General features: G+C 43.0%; 1 protein-coding gene across 1 annotated transcript; it reads left to right on the top strand.

The window, feature by feature from the left end:
• Window positions 1–13,075: 13,075 nt before the first annotated feature.
• On the top strand, window positions 13,076–17,799 carry LOC114603635 (fibrinogen-like protein 1-like protein). Its single transcript, XM_028742843.2, has 3 exons — window positions 13,076–13,210; window positions 15,632–15,794; window positions 16,612–17,799. The coding sequence occupies exons 2-3, from the start codon at window positions 15,641–15,643 to the stop codon at window positions 17,271–17,273; spliced, it is 816 nt and encodes a 271-aa protein (XP_028598676.1). The 5' UTR covers window positions 13,076–13,210; window positions 15,632–15,640; the 3' UTR covers window positions 17,274–17,799.
• Window positions 17,800–20,546: the final 2,747 nt, after the last annotated feature.

Here is a 20,546-nt window from a genome sequence, read left to right as displayed (position 1 = left end):
CATTCCTCAGTTCAAAGGATTTACTCATTCAGCCACTCCTATACCCATATACCTATATCCATATCAGAAAGCAACCTACATATGACTAAGTGTAGGTTGCATTCAATGAAATCTCCTGTGTCATTAGCATTATACAAATGATCAAGGAAAACTATGTTCTCTAGTGTTGCATAATTTTGCCTACACTGCCACTTAGGGAAATGTTTCAGGGTGTGGCCTTGCTGGAGATTTTCAGGAGATAAGTGCTTTGTGCTTTAGAAAAACAGATTCGGATTCCAGCATTCTTCGGCAGAGACTTTCTGCCCCCCTGTGTAGCACTTCTGTATGTATAATGACACAATATTTAGTGCACGGTCTAAATGTGATCACAGTTGAATGGCCATGTCTTTGGTTATAGTACGGGGAGGGTCATCAGTCCTTTTTGTAGAGATGCTGTAGTGGCCCAGAGCCTGGTCCAGATTCCAAATGCAAAGCTCAGTGGGGGTTGGAGGGGAAGATCAAACTCTTATTGGGGATATGGTTTTATGCACAGGTGCTTTTTGGTAAAGGGGAACCAGTTGCAACATTGCAAAGAACAAGTTAAAGGGGGGGGGGTCCTCCTCTCCCTTCTAATTCCTTGTACTCATAACTGAAGATCAAGCATCCAGTGATGTTCCTTGGAGCTGGTGTTACTCCAAGTAGCCTATTTTAATAAATACAGTGGTACCTCGGGTTACAGACGCTTCAGGTTACAGACACTTCAGGTTACAGATTCCACTAACCCAGAAATAGTACCTCGGGTTAAGAACTTTGCTTCAGGATAAGAACAGAAATCGGGCTCTGGCGGTGCAGCAGCAGCAGGAGGCCTCATTAGCTAAAGTGGTGTTTCAGGTTAAGAACAGTTTTAGGTTAAGAACGGACCTCCGGAACGAATTAAGTTCTTAACCTGAGGTACCACTGTACTGTATTTGAGTAAATATTTTATTTGTTACACTCTCATTTCTCTACATAAGAAAGTTATTGTGGGTGAAAGCTGTGGTACCTTAGAGATAATTGCCTTGATTGTTAAGTTGTACAGCAGAAACCATAAGGCGATTGTGGGCCATCTTTTGAGACGTTTGCTTCATGGAGCTGAAAGCGCTGCTCTATTAAATGGAGCAGAGAACAAATGCTTTATTGGCTACTGGGCAGATGCTGCTTTGGCAGGCCTTCAATATTTGGCTAAATTTGCTCAGGGTGCCATCAGATGTAGCCTTTTAATGCCACTGCCAGCCAACTGCATCCCCATGGAATCACACTGGGAGATTCAGTTCTTTTAGAGCAGCACTCACAAGACTTATGGTGACTTATAGTTACGTGAATGAATTATTTTGGCCGCTATAGCCTGAACTCTGTGGGATGCAGAATGAACTAAGGACTAGTTAATTTCTGCTGGGTGGCCAAGTATGGGGGATGAAGGGCATTCTGCCTATGTTCTAATTCTTCAGTGTTTCTGTGTTTAATCTTTCGCCTTATATCCAAGGTTTCTGGGGGAAGAACTCTCTTCCTGCTATTATTATGAGGAGGTCATCTGCACACCAGGGTGGTAGGTTGCAAACTTAAATGTGGCAACCGGCCCCCTCTGCCTTTAATAATTACATAGGCTGCAGAGGCACTTGCCCAATACGTACTTTTCCATGCATGCATTAAAGGCACAGGAAACCTGTCCCCCACAAAAAGCCTTCCAGGCTTCACCTGTCTGCCAGCAAGTATCTGATGTGTGCTATCCCATCTTCACACCCAAATTACACATCATTTGGTTTCTGGAGGTCATGACTCAAAGGGCACTTTGTTTCACTCTGATGGCTGGGAATCAGTGAACCTGCCCTGTGTTGTGTAAAAGAGGATGCAAGTGCCCCGGGGGGCTTGGAATGGAATATATAGGATTTTCTCCTGAACTAATTTTTAAGAACTAACCTCGCTTAGTATTGACTGCAAAACCTTTGATGTGCTCTGTGAGCTTTAGAGTGCCATGGGCAGGGTGGGAGTGGAGTCAGAGAAATCATTACGAATGATCGTGTACCTGCTAACCAATTGAATACAGTGCTAATTGGCAGGGAGCTGACAGGAACCCAATGCTCACCCCTTTATAGGAGACACATAGGTACAGTTTTGTCTTGTATAAGGAAATTAAGCATTCTTAACAGATGTGGTGGGACGCGGGTGGCGCTGTAGGTAAAACCTCAGTGCCTAGGACTTGCCGATCGTATGGTCGGCGGTTCAAATCCCCGCAGCGGGGTGAGCTCCCGTCGTTCGGTCCCAGCTCCTGCCCACCTAGCAGTTCAAAAGCACTCTTAAGTGCAAGTAGATAAATAGGTACCGCTTTATAGCGGGAAGGTAAATGGCGTTTCTGTGTGCTGCGCTGGTGCTGGCTCGCCAGAGCAGCTTCGTCACGCTGGCCACGTGACCCGGAAGTGTCTTCGGACGGCGCCGGCTCACGGCCTCTAGAGCGAGATGAGCACGCAACCCTAGAGTCGGACACGACTGGCCCGTACAGGCAGGGGTACCTTTACCTTTACCTTTAACAGATGTGGTATTAGTCTCTGTCATCTATGGCAAATGCTTACGATTCCATCCGCCTTAGAGTATATGCTGTCTGTAATAAGCAATGAATGGAAAGAGCAGCAAGGACTCAATTTTTAAAATGAAAAACAAAATACTATTATATATCTTGCCTAAAGACACTATTATCACAATAGCCTTGATTTTGTTGGCTGGATTTTGCAACAGCAAAAATGGAGGAAGAAATCTGCATGAACCCATTTGTTTGGTGAAGTCTCACCTCTAAGGGCTGGTTCTCATGACAGGTTTTGTTCTGTATTCTAATTTGAATACTTGAGTACAAAAATAATTGCCTTGTGGATCAAATAGGAAAGCTGCATGAGTGTACTTTTAGCTCTGCTGTACACAATACTTGAATGATGGTTGCTCATGAGTATGGTGGGGGGGGCATGGGTGGCGCTGTGGTCTAAACCACTGAGCCTCTTGGGCTTGCTGATTGGAAGGTCAGTGGTTTGAATCCCCGTGATGGAATGAACTCCCATTGCTTTGGCCCAGCTCCTGCCTACCTAGCAGTTTGAAAGCACGCCAGTGCAAGTAGATAAATGGGTACCACAGTAGTGGGAAGGTAAACGGCATTTCCGTGCACTCTGGTTTCCATCACGGTGTCCCGTTGCACCAGAAGCAGTTTAGTCATGCTGGCCACATCACCTGGAAAGCTGTATGTGGACAAACACCGACTCACTTGGCCTGAAAGTGAGATGAACCCCATAGTCGCCTTTGACTGGACTCAACTGTCCAGGGGTCCTTTACCTTTACCTATGAGTACACTACTCATATTCATACTTAAGGACAAAAACAACGTACCCCAAAACAAGGTTGATGCGGGCAAACATTTACCAGAATTTACTACAGTGTGAAGGACTATGTCAAAGCTTTTAAAAAGTCCAAATATGCCATGTCTAACAGATTACCCCTGTCCATATGTTTACTGACACTCACAGAAATCTTTAACAAGACTTATTATTCTATATTAGTAGTGAGCAACATGTAGCCTTCCAGATGATAGTGGACAGCCATTATCCTCACCATTGGCCATAGTGGCTGGGGCTGATTGATTCAGAGGCCAACAGCTGGAGGTTCACAGGCTGTCAACCCCTGTTCTGAATGCTTGATAATTTCATCTTTAATAATATATTCCATCAATTTAAGCAGAGTATATTAAGCTAATGAGCCTGTAATTTCCTGCACCCCCCTTTAAAAATTTATATTCCATTGGCTGTTTTCCAGTCCTCTAGTACAGAGACCAACCTTAGGGACAAGTTACATGTTTTTCTTAGAAGATCAGTAATTTCACGCTTGGATTCCTTAGGTGGATCCCATCTGGACCTGATGTTAATTTTAAGTCTGTCAATAAGGTCTAGCTCATCATCTCTTGTCACCACCATTTACCTTAGTTCTTTAGGGTCCCTTACGGAGAAAGTCAGTTCAGGCATAGATATCAGCCCTAGATTTTCTGTAGTAGAGAAAGATGCAAATAATTCATTCAACTCCACCCCCCTCCTTGACCCATTTTCTTATCCCCCAGATTTCATGATTACAATTACACAATGGTCAGTTACTACTTGAAAAATATGTTTGCCTGTGCCCACTCTCAGTTGCACAAAATTCTGAGGTTGCATCTTTACAAACACAAAGTTCCACTCTGAGGATAATTGCTGGCTTCCGTCTGTCTGAAACGACATTGGAGTGCACTTTCAGGGGTGAAGTCAAACCACTGGAGAATCACAAAGAGCAAAACGTCAACTGGGGTGGTGGGTGCAAGCCCTATGTAGTATACTGCATAGTATACCTATGTAGTAATACTACATTTTGGATTGGGTGATTGCAGAATTCCAGATTCATTGAGCAGAATTACCCAAGTGTATATATAACATGTCATTTCCTAGCTTTGATCTTACTCTTAGTTGAGTGTGTTGGGAAGTCATTAAAACTGCATGTAGTGGCATAGTTACACACACACACACTGTTTCAACTGATGAGACATCACCACCACTCAAAAAAATCTCTAAAATGAAGTGATTGAATAGAAGGCACTAGTGCAAAAGACATTCACTTAGAATTTAAGAATTCTGAGCACAGGGATTTGAGTATGACAGCTGAACGGAGCTCACAGTCCTTCCATACAAAAAACCACCTGTGGTTACCCGCCCACCCAGATTTCTTCATTTCACAGTATATCAAGGTGGGGTGGATGAGTCATTTTGTTGAAGCCATTGTTAAAACAAGTGGGAGTCCTAAAGCATTGCTGATCTACTTCAGATCACAGTGAGATCTACCAGCAGATGCCAATATCCCTTCCGCCCTTCTAGATCTGGACAGGCCGCTGTAGAAGAGGCTTTACAAAAGGTTTTGTAGCAGCAGTTACATGACTACTTGGACAGGACTCCCCTTGAATTAAATGGTCTGGATATTTTAGCACGGTGCTCCAAATTCTAAGCCCTGTTACTTGTGACAACTAAACCCAGTGGCTTTCAAATAAACATATTTTAAAATGTGCCTTTGGAATGCAGCCTAAATATTTTTGCACCATAAATAATTCCAGTACTCTTAAAAAAAGAAGAAGTTTGTATGCAGTGTGCATCCCATGAATTTATGATGGGTGGCAGCAAATGCCAACCACCACCTGACTTTGTGTCAGGCCATGATGAGTTGCCTCTTACTCAGAGAGTAGAGTGGCTACTACAGCAGCCTGACCAAATGGTTGCTGATGTGGATTTTGCTGCAGCTGTTGTCCTTTGTCTGCTTTCTTCTATCATGTCATCACTGAGGGTGCCAACTGGCAGCAGTACCCTGGGAAAGCACACCAGTGCCTATGAAAATACAATGGCCTAGTCGTTCCGAATCGGTGGTTTATGCCAACAAGATTTCACCTCTCTGCTGCAACAGAGACCGCCAGGACAAATGCAATGGCCTGGGATGTGCAACATGGACCAAATGAGCAAACAGGAGCCAGCCATTCTGTGCAAGGGGAGGGGTATGGATGTAGAGGTCAACAATCCTTTTCTTATGACCCAGGAGCCACTTCACAGCCACTCTGAGGTAGAGGCATCAAATAGGGTCCTAAAAAAAGATTAGGTTTGGCTGCATTCTTGTTTGTTTCTTTTATTTATTTGTGACTTAGCCCCACTGTGCTGATAGAAATTGCAAATGAAAATGAAATGAAGGGGCGGCAAGCACTTTGGAGGCTAAGTTTTGGATTCCAGATATAATTGTTAATTTGGAGAACTATATTTTATCCTGTAAAGAATGAAAAGGTAGTTAACATACTAGGTTTATTTTAATTGTTATTGTTACTGCTTTTAAATCAGCTTTTCCTCTTCCTGTCCCTGTCCCTCAATTGTTTTTTTTTAAAAATATTGCAAGCCTTTGGCAAGAAATATGCTTTGTATGTGCATTTGACAATAAAGTGCTACATTCAAAAATGGGATATTTTGTTAGATAACATCATTGCCGAGAGGAATTGACTGCTATAATGGATGATAAACTGTTTGTGATTCAGCAGTGTAGTATAACTATATCATGGACATGCATAGCATATGTAGATATATACTATCAAAACCCATTTTCTATTCCCATGTTCTAGGACAAGGGCAGACAAACTGAAGAAAATTCTAAAGTGACTGGCAAAGATGGCAGAAGGTTTTGCAAGCGCATCACTGGAAGACAAGTCCAAGACATCACCTTTGTTTAGTTTGAAAAGAAGCTCAAGAAAGGACACAGTAGATATTAAAATGTCACAAACAATATGGATGCAGAAATTGTCCGCTATATTATTGGAGACAGTAGTACAAGCAAGCAGAGAGTTACTGTAATTCAGGCTTCCTTAAACTCGGCCCTCCAGATATTTTTGGCCTACAACTCCCATGATCCCTAGCTAGCAGGACCAGTGGTCAGGGATGATGATGGAAATTGTAGTCTCAAAACATCTGGAGGGCCGAATTTGAGGAAACCTGCTGTAACTGATGCCTGTTTCGTTTTTTTCCATTCTGGCACCTCTCACAACCAGTTCCTTCATATATTCCTACACTGCCTTCTGGTCTGCTCCCAGCTCCAGAACCAACTATCTGTGCTTTCCTTCAAAACCTTCCCTGGCCGCTTCTTTCCCCTCATCTCTCATATCCCACTATGAATGTGCTTGTGACCTTCTGTCCTGGCCCACCCCAACTAAGAAAGCCACAAATCTGATATTTAAATCTTTATTGAAAAAAGAAGCACTTACAGCAACTCCCACAGTGCTCTGGATTAATATGCACACACATGCCTCTAGCATTAGGCAGCTGTCCCCCAGATATGTGCCCTGCTGTCGTAGCCCCATTGCTGAGCAAGCATGGGCTAGGAGTCTCTGAGGAACCCTTGTCTGAGAGCAGAATTCATATAGTCAGGGGATCCAGAGGTCAGGTTATCCAGATGATCACAGAGACAAGGGACCAGATGGAAAGCAGGAAGGTTGGACCAGGAACCATAGACACTATTTCCAGCATCTGAGTGCTGCTGAGAGCTCTGTTTAAGAAGGCTGGAGCCAGCTGATTCCCATCAGTGCCTTCTTCTCCTGTCCTTGAAAGCTGATCAGCTGCAGTGGAGACATTCCACCTTCTACCCCTTCAGGCTGCTGCTCAGCAGGTGAAATGGACTCCTGGCCCATGACACCTGCAGAGCAGTTGCAGCCACAGTGAGACCCTGCCCTTCTGCCAGCTTATATACTGTCCCCTGTTGGGTTGTATTTCTGCAACCTGAGACTTCTTCTGCATGGAAGTCGCCGCTGCTCTTCCTGCTTCAAGCCCCTCCTGGTTCTGAGACAACAAGGTGGGGAATCTACTGACCCGCCTGTTGCCTGAATAGCCTCTTCTTCTTCTGCCACAGACTGCGTCAGACCTGTCAGTCAGACATGTAGTGCCAGACTAGGAGCTGGGAGACCAGGGTTCAAATCCTCACTCAGCCATGAAGCTCATTAGGTGATGTTGGGCCGCCTAACCTACCTCACTGGGTGGTTATGTGAATTAAACGTTGAGCTCCTTGCAGACAATTTGGGATAGAAATGCAATAAGTAAATAATAATAATAATTAATGCATTTTCTCCTATTGACTGTTAAGCCTTGCCTCCACTTCTTCTGTTTCATTCCCATGTAGAATTTTAGCTTGTAGACTCACTGCCTTCTCGTACTCTCTATAGAGCATCATTCCCTTGACATCGCCATATATTTAATATACAGGGGAAAACACCAGACCATAAAAGTGATTGGTCAAGGGAATAAATTGGCCACAAGAGTAGGACAGACTCCCCACCCCCACCTCCACTGGAGGCTTTCCATGAGAAGCCAAATAAATCTTTAGGCAACATGGATTTTCTTTAGAAAGCCCTGCTTGGATACAAGAGGCTAGATGAGATTATCTCTCAATATGATTAGGGAGAAATATGGTTCTCTCTCTCTCTCTCTCTCTCTCTCTCTCTCTCTCTCTCACACACACACACACACACACACACACACACATACACACACACACACACACACACACACACACACACACACACCACATATATATGAAGCAAACTGGTACCAACTTCTCCCAGGATCAGACTGAACAACACAGGATGTCTAAACAAAGAAATCTAACCATGACCACCACAGATTGAAAAATACATAGTGTGCAGATTCATTAATTGTTCACACACTTGATACCCTAGCCTAATAGAAAAATCAATGGAGCAATCAAGTATTAGGAATATACTGTTCATTCCCCTGTAAGATTAATTACTTGTGTCCCCTTTTAATCTTATCCCCTTCTATTATTCTTTCTGCATTTGCAACAGGTTTTGAAAAACCTACAGAATCCATCAGATGCTGCCATAAGACGATTATTTTTGCTCCCACCCAGAAACAAAGGGCTGTGCTTGCTTTCCTTCAACCAGGGAAAATGTTCTGTCAGATGCAATTAGTGGGTCGGGATCTTACAGCATTTTCTTTTTTAACAAAATAGCACAGCCTCGCTAATGGTGCTGGGTGAGATTTGGCACTCAGCGTTCATGCAGATGGTCTGGCTGTTAGACCATGATGATGCATTTGTCTGCTGCATTTATAAGCCCTGGAAAAACAAAGCTTCTGCCATCCGTGGCAAAGCCCGCATTGTATTCCTTATGCCATAGTTGGAAAACTTGACGCCGTTTGATCCTAGCACTAGGCTGTGGTGCACTATTTTAAGAGCACCTCTAGGAGGCAGTGTGGTCCAGAGAATTCCTTCTGAAAAACAGAAGCTGATCAGGTCGAAGAGCCAGGACTCGGCAAAGTGCTTAGTTTGAAAGGCCAAAACTGGGAAGAGACACTGAAAATCTGTGATTGGATTCTAGATGGAGGGAAATGGCTTGGTGAGGAGGGAGGTTAATCCCATTCTCCAAATGCCATGGTTCCAATCTCATTCATTTCCTCACCTGATGACTTGAAGAGAAGAGAAGAAGAAGAGTTTGGATTTGATATCCCGCTTTATCACTACCCGAAGGAGTCTCAAAGCGTCTAACATTCTCCTTTCCCTTCCTCCCCCACAACAAACACTCTGTGAGGTGAGTGGGGCTGAGAGACTTCAGAGAAGTGTGACTGGCCCAAGGTCACCCAGCAGCTGCATGTGGAAGAGCGGAGACGCGAACCCGGTTCCCCAGATTATGAGACTACCGCTCTTAACCACTGCACCACACTGGCTTGGAGAAAGTATTAACCCCTCACCCAATTCTGTGGCTCCTATCTAATTTACCCCCCCCCCCCTTTCCCAAAAAGAAAGAGAAAGAAATTAAAGAGATGGAGGTGCAGAACATGGCTCTGTAGGATGTCCTTGGATTTGGCCTATGGTGCTGTAGCATAGCTGGAAAAAATATGCTTTTCCACGGAATTCCTCCAAGGAGTGAGTGGGATGCCTGTTTATGATTCAGAGATGAAGGGAAAGCACTGGCAAGATGCAGCATTTGAAGAACTGAGTCTGCCCATGTATCTTGAATCAAAGGATCAGTAGGATTACCTACTTTGTCACTTTCAATAAGCTCTTGGGAAGGGAACTAAAACCAGACCCCCTTTTACTTGAATAAAATGACAAATAAAATTTTGAATAAAAATTTAAACTGAGTTTTTAAAATGTAAACCAAGTGGTACTATTATTATTATTATTATTATTATTATTATTATTATTATTATTTATTAAAAATGTACACATGGCTTGTTTTAAATCAACTGGATAAAACCCCTGTTAATCCTATGATTATAATTACTTAAAATGAGCAGCTCTCCATCATGCATTGAATTAAAGGCAACTTTATGTGTGTCAGTGAAAGACTACATGGAATTTTTTCTGGACAAGAACTATAACTCTGGCACAATTGGTTTTGTACTATATTGTTAGTGCAGATTTAAAAGTGGGGCCAAGAATTAGGAAGTCACCACAGATTTTGGAATCCAGCTCTTGGTCTTCACAAGAAAGATAATTCACTTTACCCATTTTAGCAAACTGGTACATTTCCATTTTTATAAAACTAAGGGGGGGGGGGAGAAGCAATTATAACTCCCCAATTCACTAGTTTGAAGGGGTTAGGAGTGATTAGATGTGTGTCCAGCAGAGAAGAGTTTTGCAAGCACATGGGCATGTCTGCTGCAGAGGCCCCCAGTATACCTGCGGATAGTTCCAAGGGCATAAAGATACAACTGGTGGTGGTTTTTGCAGTAGTAGTTGGTGTTAGGCTGCAAAACAAATCCATTGAATCCAAAGTCCCTTTATTCTTTTTTTTTGGGGGGGGGGGCAAGCAATGGACTCCCTCATCTAGGCTTGGAGCTGTTAGTAAAACTAATTTCCACTGCATTAGAACCAAGGAGTGGAATTTTAAAAATGTGGCGATCAGGGCAGACAATTCACCACTTCACACCCTCCCAATTTCACTGTGAGCTTTGTAATTTGCTACAAATTTGTTCGAATTAGGGACACTTCCTTTTCGTCCTAGAAAAGCCCAGGGCCGTCTTTAGCAGATGCGGCACCAGGGTGCAAATATCCGCCCAGCACCCACAAATTACCATGGATAGTGGGGGGGGGGGGTGCGAAGCTGCGCACTGCCAGCCATGGTGTGGGGGGGTGCAACTCTCCCCCATGCCGCTGTGGGAGACCAATCCCCATGGAGGCTTGGGGAGGAAGCTGCACACCTGCCAGCCATATGGTTGGCGGGGTGCAGCTGGCAGGTGTGCAGATAAAGGGGAGGCCACTGGCAAAGCCGCACAGTTCCTCCACTCTCTGGGATGCCCGTGAGAGGCCAGCACCCTGGCGCAATGCACTGCTAAGCCCTATGGGAAAGACAGCTCTGCATCTGCCCAGTATCTCCCAACCAGCCCATGCGGCTGGAACATTCTGAGTCATTGTTTTCTCTAAAAGAAACAGACACGTGCCATGATAAAAAATGTTGAAATCTGGTTGTGTCTCATCAGTCCTATTGTGTTCAGTGGGACTTACTCCCATGAAAGTGTGTCTGGGATTGCATCCTTCGTTTAATGCAATTTTGTACTGTTTTTCTTGGGTGTATCCTGCTTTTAATTAGCATTCTTAATTCACTGCAGCTTGACACAGAGTGAACATACACATTTAAATAAACTATGTATACTGTAAAATCAGTCAAAATACCAATGAACTTATAAAACATGTATACCCTCCTATTATTTGTTTGTTTGTTGCATAAACCATATATATCCCACTTTTTGAGGAACTTCCTCCACAAAGGAGCTTATAATCTCCAGTAAAAAACAAGACCATGTGATAATAAAATATACAAAATGTAAAATACAGTAAAGCTAAAAGTTAAAGCAGCATAAAAGTACAAAAATGGTAAATAAAGCATGATTCAGAAAGAAAAACAATATCCTAGGCAGAGTAAATAGTCCATTCAATTGTAAATGAACTTTTGGTGGTTGAATTAATCATTTAGTATGTATCATTGTTTAAGAAATATGTAGGTAAGTAAAGGACCACTGTGTGGTTAAGTCCTTCCAATCAGCAAGCCCAAGAGGCTCAGTGGTTTAGACCACAGCATCACCCACATCTCTATTAAGAAATATTTGAAGTACTTATGAGAAAGATTATTTAATTCTTTTTTTGTAAAAAAAAGCAAAGGAAGCTGTACAGGTCCATAAGAAAAATGCTACAATCCACAGTTGGGCAACGTCTTAATAGGATCATCTACAGGTTCCCAAAATAGTAAACACACTTCTGAGCTCTTCAGAATTATCAGAATGGATGTTGCTCAAACCAGGGGGTAGACCGAAGGAGGATGTGTGCCAAAAATGGCTTTGTGTTGCATCACCTTAGAACCAAGATGGAGTGAGGGGAAGATTGCAGTGCTGATTTAAATCGGTTTCTGTTCTGCTATAACTACTTTTGTGTTATATCACTTCCTTCAAAGAACACTTTAACTGTACTTGGTAAGCTGCCAAGAATTATTCTTAGCCCTTTTGTGCCTCCTCCAGCCCCAGTCCAAACTGCAGTTCCCTCAAAGATGGGACAGAAGCAAAAAGGTATTAAAGCAATTTAAGGCCGCGGTGTAGACATACCTGGAGTAGATCACTGTCATACAAGAGTATATGAAGTTGTCTTATATCAAGTTAGACCACAGTGGTCTGCTCCTTTTTATCTATTTACACTGACTGGCAGTAGCTCTCCACCATTACAAACAGGGGTAGGGGGTATTTTTTATCCCTACCTAGAGATGTCACAATATAGGATCAGGGGCCTTTTCCGTGCAAAACATCTGCACTGCCACTCTCTGAGAGATGTACCCTCCCAGGTGAAGATGCCATCGCATTGCTGCATGTGGTTTGTTTTCAGGCAACTCGAACTAGAATGTCCACCCTCACTCTTGCTCTTCATAAATGTTCCCCCAAAACTGTAGCAAAAATGTTCAGAGGTGAGAAAAGCTACTGCATGTGTGTAAGGGTTTTGATTTTCACAGAAACGATCCCTATATGATCTGAGGTTTACCCTGTGCGCACACACATGGGCACACACATGCCCTTCCACCCATTTATTGTAGGGGACTGATTTCAAAAAAAAATTATCACTGAAGAGCATGAGGGAAACCCCTTAATTATATTCTGGTTGGTGAATGGTGCAGCAGATGGAAACCGTCTGAAGATTTGCTTAAAATAGCTGCTTGTTGCCAAACTGTGCCAACTACGGTGCTACAGTGCTTAATTTCCCTCCACCCAGACAGCAAACTTTTAGGTGGATCATTTGCGCTAAAGCCATTGGCATTCAACCTTTCAGGAAGTTTCCCCGTTGCCATTGGCTGTGTTGACAGAAAGTTGAAATTACTTGGCAAACATAATTCATCCATTGCACATCATTTATGGTACTTAAGAGTTTGTAGGGCACACCCCAAAGCAGCAGGAACTGTTTAAGATTATATCCCCTACTTTTCTGTAACCCATTTACAAGCTGTTCCTGCGTGACTGGGCACCCAATGACACTTTATGCAAACATCTATAATTAGCTATTTACTTTGCTTGCCCATCCCAGTATAAAGTATGAGCATATAAGCAAAATAAAAATCATTTGTGTTGTCTGAAGGAGCCTTCTTCAGATCATGCAATCTTGCCTCTAAGAAGCATCAGTAAGAAAGGTAAGTTCTAACCTCCATTTTCTCTCCTTACTAGATTTAGCTCTTCTTATTCAAGACAGGCTGCTAAACTTCGGCACAACGTACAACCTCACTCCCCCTATTGTTCTTTGAAAAGAACATAATTGCCATGTTTAAGATCAATAACATGTTGACTGTCAAAATTATGTCCCAAGTTCTAAAATATAATTGTGGAGTTTATGTGCCACTTTTCAAATTCTTGGAGAAGTTCAAAAACCCCAGCATGCCAGCTAGTCAGAAGAGACCCATATTGGGCATCAAATACAATATATCATGTATATCAATATTATTACAAATAATAGGGACCTTGGGTAGATAGTCCCTAGCCTAAGGATCCTACAACCCAGTCAGACAACAGGTAAAGACAATGGAAACAAAGAAACAAGAAGCAAAGATTTAAGATTTAAGATTTAAATGAACTGTGTCCATATAAATAGTGCTGCATTCTGAGTATGCAACCATTTTCATTAGATAGTCAGCAGTGATTGGGGAACTAACATCTAGATACCAAGCTCCAGCCTGTGTCTGGTTTACTTAATCTGCTCCAATGACAAGGCAAGAGTGCTGGTACCTTTGGCTAATAGTTGGAGCAAGAGCACAGTTAAGTCTTATCGGGAGAAAGGTGGCATGGTATGGTTGTTGCTTGCAGTGGATAGCCTTGTGGTTTTCTGTTCCACCATGATATCCCATTGAATTGGTGTGAAGGCATCAGTAGCACTTCAGGTTTTACCCTGAGAAAACTAAAGCTGGTCTCCAGAAATGTGTTCAGATCTGGAACAATAAATGAATTTATTCATTTCATTCAATACTGTCCTTTATCCAAGGATTACAGGATGGTTTACAATATAAAAGCACCAAAAGACACAACATAGTAACAAACAAAACGATAACACCCACCCCCAATACATTGGCTGCAGAGTTAGACCTATAGCCACATACCTGGAACTAAGCCCCATAGAACTAAATGGGACATACTTCTGAGCAGAAATGTATAGGAATGCACCTGAAGTTAATTGAACCTAGGTCCTGCTGAACTGAAATGGGTTCGGGACTTTGCTCAACTCCCATTGATTTCAGTGGGAATTAAACACAACTAACTTAATTCAACTACATTTTGGAGTGGTGGTTGCAATGATCATTTTAAAGTTTTCCAAAAGGAATTCTTTTTTTTAGTGCACAGTATACATGTGCCCCCCCCCCCGGCCAAAAAAGCAGTGTCTCCTTCTATTGGCCAAGCCAGTTTTATTATTCTGTTGCCATGTACAGAATTTAGGAAAGAAATTAAATTTTGAATTAGGAAACAGAAATAAACAGGCTTTCAGTCCTAAAGCCAGGCTTTAATCTCAACCAATACATTTGTATAGTTATCCAAGTACAAAGGCTTCATTGGATCTCTGATGCTAAGCAGAAACAATCATTTGCACACAGTAACAGACCACTCCATTTCTAGGCATTCAGGAAAAGTCCCCAGCATTAACAGTTTATTTTATTAATTTTCGGGTTCAAAAAAGAAAAATTCCATCAAATCTCCAAGGGGACCTAAGGATACATGTGATCCTGTACATCTGGGGCTGTGTGCACATTACTGCCTTACAATGCAGCAAGGTTGTCCTGTTTCACTGTGTTTGAAACAGCATTTGCACATTGCTGTATGTATCAGGATGGTTCGATGTTTACCCAAGTCTCCCACCTAAGCCCACGCTAGTGGGATGTCTTCATCTGATGAGCGGTTCTGAATTTGGTTGAAGTTGGGGTTTTATTGTGGGGGAGGGAATGCATCAAAACACAGTGCCTCACACACACAAAAGGTACAGGATAGCTGTAGACTGTGTGCACAAGGCTTCCCAAAACGAGTGGTGGGAGCACATTGGATACAGAGTACATGGAAGTGTGTACATTGATTCTTAACTTATTCTAATGTCTGTTATTTTCTAGTCCTTTCTACTGATTTCTTTTTTAAATTAATTCTACATATTTTTGGCTCTGAGTTATGTTGCAGAAATTGTTATAAGAAGGTATATCTGGAAGTGGTTCCCAGAGTACAAAATGCCACTAGATCGCAGAAGATAATGATTTTAATTCCTGCACTGGAAGAGGCCATTTGTCGGAAGGCAGTCATTCACAGTACAGTGGTACCTTGGGTTAAGTACTTAATTTGTTCCGGAGGTCCGTTCTTAACCTGAAACTGTTCTTAACCTGAAGCACCACTTTAGCTAATGGGGCCTCCTGCTGCCGCTGCGCTGCCAGAGCACAATTTCTGTTCTCATCCTGAAGCAAAGTTCTTAACCCGCGGTACTATTTCTGGGTTAGTGGAGTCTGTAACCTGAAGTGTATGTAACTCGAGGTACCACTGTAGTTCCCTTAGGAACTATTTGTTCATGGCCTGGTCTTTTTCCTCTCCAGGTTCCCAAGATGCTACTTTACTCTTCTCTTTGTTTCTGCGTTCTCATTTCCATTTCATCATCTTTAACCAAGGATGAGCTCTTATCAAAAATTGCCAATAAACATATGCTGACAAGCAAGGACACTGCTTCCCTGATTAATGCTGGAAAAAACGTTTATGAAGGTAACAAAAAGCCCTGAAATGCTACTCAAATGAAATGAAAATGTAAGAAGAGAGGAAATTTGGTAAGGTGCCATTGCTACCTGATGCAGGGATGGAGAACCTGTAGACTCTCCAAAAGTTGTTGGAAAACAACTCCTGTCAGCCCAGTTCATTGGCCATGTTGGCTTGGAAGCTGATGGGAGTTGTAGGCCTAGGCATCTAGAGATCTAATGATCACTGGTGATACTCATTGCAAATCTCTTCTGGTCTCCATAGGACTTAAGGTGTGTCTGCTAAGGGAGGGGTTATGTAGCAAAGCCCTAATAGAACTGAATTGAGGCCAGCTGGCAATGGTGCTCTCAGATCATTTTAGACTCTGGTCTTAATGGTGGATTTATTACTTCATGTATGTTGTAAGTCAGCCCTCTTGCTCATTCCGCAGAGCGGGGCCCTGGACCTCTTTCTCAAAGTGATGGCGCCACTGCCAGTGAGGGGTATTTACAAGATTTATAAACTGCTCATGTAATAAAAAAATCAGAGCGGGTTTACACAGAAAACCAACAACGTATGAAATGTACACCAGAAATAATACAGTTAAAATAACACCAGAAGATGTTCAGCAAATCATCAATTTAAAAATGCATTCGGAAAAGGCCTTAAGCGTGCTTCAGAAAGAGCAAAGTGTTGGAGCATGTCTTATCTCAAGTGGTGATAAGTTCCCTATTAAAGGGTCCACAGCACCAGTCCAAAAACTTCAGCTTGTTGCATTGCTTGTGGGTTTTATTTCTATGTGTCTGCCTGCAAGATACTTACAAGGAGTCTGGTTCTTCTGTTTCAGAATACATTGCAAGGGACTGCAGAGCAGCTCATCTCCGTGGCAGGAAGCAAAGCGGCCTGTATGTCATCCGTCCCAAATACTCTCCCTTGCTGGCGGTCTACTGTGACATGGAGTATGATGGGGGCGGCTGGACAGTCCTGCACAGAAACAATGTCAACTCAAAGACAACCTGGTCAAACCCATGGCAGTCTTATAAGCATGGCTTTGGGGACCTGCAGGGAAACCACTGGCTCGGCAATGAATACATGCACCTCTTAACCAACCAGAACGCCTTCTCTGTACGATTTGTCATAACTGATAGTCAAGGGCAAACCAAGTATGCTGAATACCAGAGTTTTAAAGTGGATGATGAAGACAGTGGTTATGCTTTGAGGCTAGGGAACTATACAGGGGATGCTGGGGATTCACTGACCACTATAGGTGAATGGGGAACCCATGACAATATGAGGTTTTCTACCAAAGACAAGGATAATGACCGGAGGGCCAGTACAAACTGTGCACTAGATAATGGTGGTGGCTGGTGGTACGATAACTGTTACTCAGCCCTCCTAACAGGCGACATTCGCTGGAGGGGGTTGTGCTCAGAGGCCATGCCCTGTACATCAGCATACATCATGATTCGACCCAATGGGAAAAATTGCAACATACCTCCAAGATATTAATGAATCGTTTCCTACCACTATAAGAGGCTTCCTCTTGTTTTAGATCAGCTCCAAAAACCAACCACCAATATGTAGTTTTTATAAGGCCCCAAGATTTAGGACACAGTAGTTGTCCAGGAATTTGTTGTAAACCCTCATTGAAAGGAATGAGAGCTACATAGGAGCACAGTAGCTGTGTTCTTAAGCAACTCCCATTCCTTTCAGTGGGGCTTATCAGAAGAACTTCCCATTGGTATCTGCTTTCTTTTCCACCTACCTGAAACAACTGTTAAACATTTTGGCCAAAATCTAGTCTATGTATCGCAGTGCTGATGTCAAGAGAATTACAATACTCTATTGCACATTTCTGAGTGTGAAAAAGTAGTAGCTTATTTAAAAGAGAAGGCCCATGTAGAGCTGAAATGTCTTTATCTCTGTGCTTTTAATGAAAAATACAAAAATTCATTTGTGATTTACAAATACCTGCAATAAAAGAGAGAGAAATGGCTATTGTTTCATTGTCAAATAAACTCTATGCAAGCATAAATGGAGAATGATTTTGAAGTTGTTTCTCAAATGTGATATTAAGAATAGAATCCTTTATACGCACATTTACATGAGTGTAGGTCCTATTGGATTTGCATAAACTTGTATGAGATATTTCTCTTAAAATTAGAGGTGTAAAAATATTCTTGAGGGTTATGGTTTGCCACCTCCTGAACCTGAAAATTATAGATAGTCCAGCCCCTTACTACCTCAGTAGCGCACGATAGCTAGCACCAGAAGGCTTATAGTCTCACATTTTTTATTCATCCTAGTTCTGCCCATCCCACTCGCTTCCTCAATGGAGCTAAAAGTGGTGTGCAATGGCTGTTTCTCCTCTCTCTCCCTTTTTGTCCTCTCAACAACATCACGAAGTAGGTTAGACTGTGAGATAGTGACTAGCCTAAGATCATCCAGTAAAATTTATAGCTGAGTGGGGATTTCCACCTGGGTCTATACAAACTGCACCACACTAAAGCTTAAAGAAAACTCCAGTGTGGTCTAAGTGGTTAGATGGCTGGACTAAACTAAATCCCCATTCAACTATGAACCTCACTGTGGGATCCAAGGCCAGTCACTATGTGCATGTGATGTGTGCAGTTGTGGTGGCTGTGCCCATGTTTTGGGCATGCTGGCATATGGGCCCCAGAGGGGTTGTAAAGTGGTAACGCAGCCTTCAGGTCTAAAAATGTTAGCCACTCCTGCATTAAGTTAATGCACTATATGTTAATGCAATATATAATGGCACTTGAGGAAAAACAGACACATTTTCATGCAATGGGGGGGGGGCGGGCTTTCCTAGGAAAATTTCCTCCTGCACCTTCCATAAACCCATGTCAAACTTCCCTGTGCCAAAGAGAACTTTCTGTTCTAGTGATATTGCACAAATGTAAAGAATAGGAGCAATGTGAACTGTCCTACATTGACAGAAGTCATATTGGTATAGTCATTATACAAAATGTGCTCTATCAGCCATGTGTGGTTCATCAATCATGCAAAATTAACTGCTGTCCACGGACCTTTGTTCCTCTTAAGAAACCTTTATCGGACTCTTTCAGTAGCACATTTTTTAACTTAATAGGGGCAGAATTACTGGTATATAAAAGGTAAAGGTAAAGGTACCCCTGCCCGTACGGGCCAGTCTTGCCAGACTCTAGGGTTGTGCGCCCATCTCACTTAAGAGGCCGGGGGCCAGCGCTGTCCGGAGACACTTCCGGGTCACGTGGCCAGCGTGACGAAGCTGCTCTGGCGAGCCAGCACCAGTGCAGCGCACGGAAACGCCTTTTACCTTCCCGCTATAAAGCGGTACCTATTTATCTACTTGCACTTAGGGGTGCTTTCGAACTGCTAGGTGGGCAGGAGCTGGGACCGAACGACGGAAGCTCACCCCACCGTGGGGATTTGAACCGCCGACCATGCGATCGGCAAGCCCTAGGCGCTGAGGTTTTACCCACAGCGTCATATAGCCAGTCCATAAAAAGAGAGGAAAGTAACTACGTTATATGGGCTCTCTGGCTGAACTTTCACTCTCTTTCCTTCCCCTCATAAACTATGAGCAGGAATCCTGGGTCTGCAGAAGAAAAGTGTAACCTGCTCAGAGTTACAGGGAAATGTTAGCCAGGACAGAATATGAAGAACATTGCCTCTCTACTCTGCAAGAATGGGAAAGAGCTGTAGTTCAGTGGGTAGTGCCTCTGCTTTGCATGCAGAATGTCCCAGCGTCAACCCATGGTATCTCTAAGTCATGCTGGGAAAGATTCCTCTCTGAAATCCTGGAGAGCTACTGCCAGTCAGCGTAGAAAATACTGAGCTACATGGACCAGTGTTCTGACTCAGTTCCTCCCCTCTGTTGTTGTTGTTTAGTCATTTAGCCGTGTCCGACTCTTCGTGACCCCACGGACCAGAGCACGCCAGGCACTGCCTCCCGCAGCCTGGCCAAACTCATGCTGGTAGTTTCGAGAACACTGTCCAACCATCTCGTCCTCTGTCGTCCCCTTCTCCTTGTGCCCTCCATCTTTCCCAACATCAGGGTTTTTTCCAGGGAGTCTTCTCTTCTCATGAGGTGGCCAAAGTATTGGAGCCTCAGCTTCAGGATCTGTCCTTCCAGTGAGCACTCAGGGCTGATTTCCTTCAGAATGGAGAGGTTTGATCTTCTTGCAGTCCATGGGACTCTCAAGAGTCTCCTCCAGCACCATAATTCAAAAGCATCAATTCTTCGGTGATCAGCCTTCTTTATGGTCCTCCCCTCTAGGCAACCTATTTATTGAGCATTCATCCTAGTTTGCTTGCTCCAGATGCTCCACAATCTTTGTCACTGTCCTCTGGACACATTCCTCTCTCTCTCTTTTGTAAATTTATTTATTTGGGTTTTTCAAATTAAAATTTTACAATAACATATCAACATAGAATATAGAAACAAGATTCTACATAATCTCCTGGACTTCCCTCTGCCGCTTTGTGGGTCTTATTGTTGGTCCTTTCCTCCTGCATCTTTTACAATAATCCAAATATTTTGCATCTCCAATATGTCCAAAATTCACCATTAAACTACAAGTGTTATTCCAGTCCCACTAATGATTTTAGCTGTTTACCATGGTTTGAAAGATAGATTGTAAATTTCCCTCATTCCTTATTAAGATTTTGCTCTTTCTGATTTCTGATTCTTCGGCCATTTTTGCCCTTTCGGCATAGTCCATCAACTTTCCTCTGGACACATTCCAGTTTATCAAATTACTTCTTAAACTGTGATGC

This window comes from Podarcis muralis, chromosome 1 (genome assembly GCF_964188315.1).
Source record: "Podarcis muralis chromosome 1, rPodMur119.hap1.1, whole genome shotgun sequence".
In the NCBI taxonomy this organism is placed as follows: domain Eukaryota; kingdom Metazoa; phylum Chordata; class Lepidosauria; order Squamata; family Lacertidae; genus Podarcis; species Podarcis muralis.
Note: the sequence above shows the minus strand (reverse complement) of the source record. Positions and strands in the feature narration are given on the sequence as shown.

What these genes read in the sequence shown, in the direction of transcription:
- LOC114603635 (XM_028742843.2), top strand. Translation starts at nt 15,641, where the DNA reads ATGCTACTTTACTCTTCTCTTTGTTTCTGCGTTCTCATTTCCATTTCA. An exon ending in TGGAAAAAACGTTTATGAAG is followed by an intron (nt 15,795 to 16,611) that starts GTAACAAAAAGC and finishes CTTCTGTTTCAG; the next exon opens with AATACATTGCAAGGGACTGC.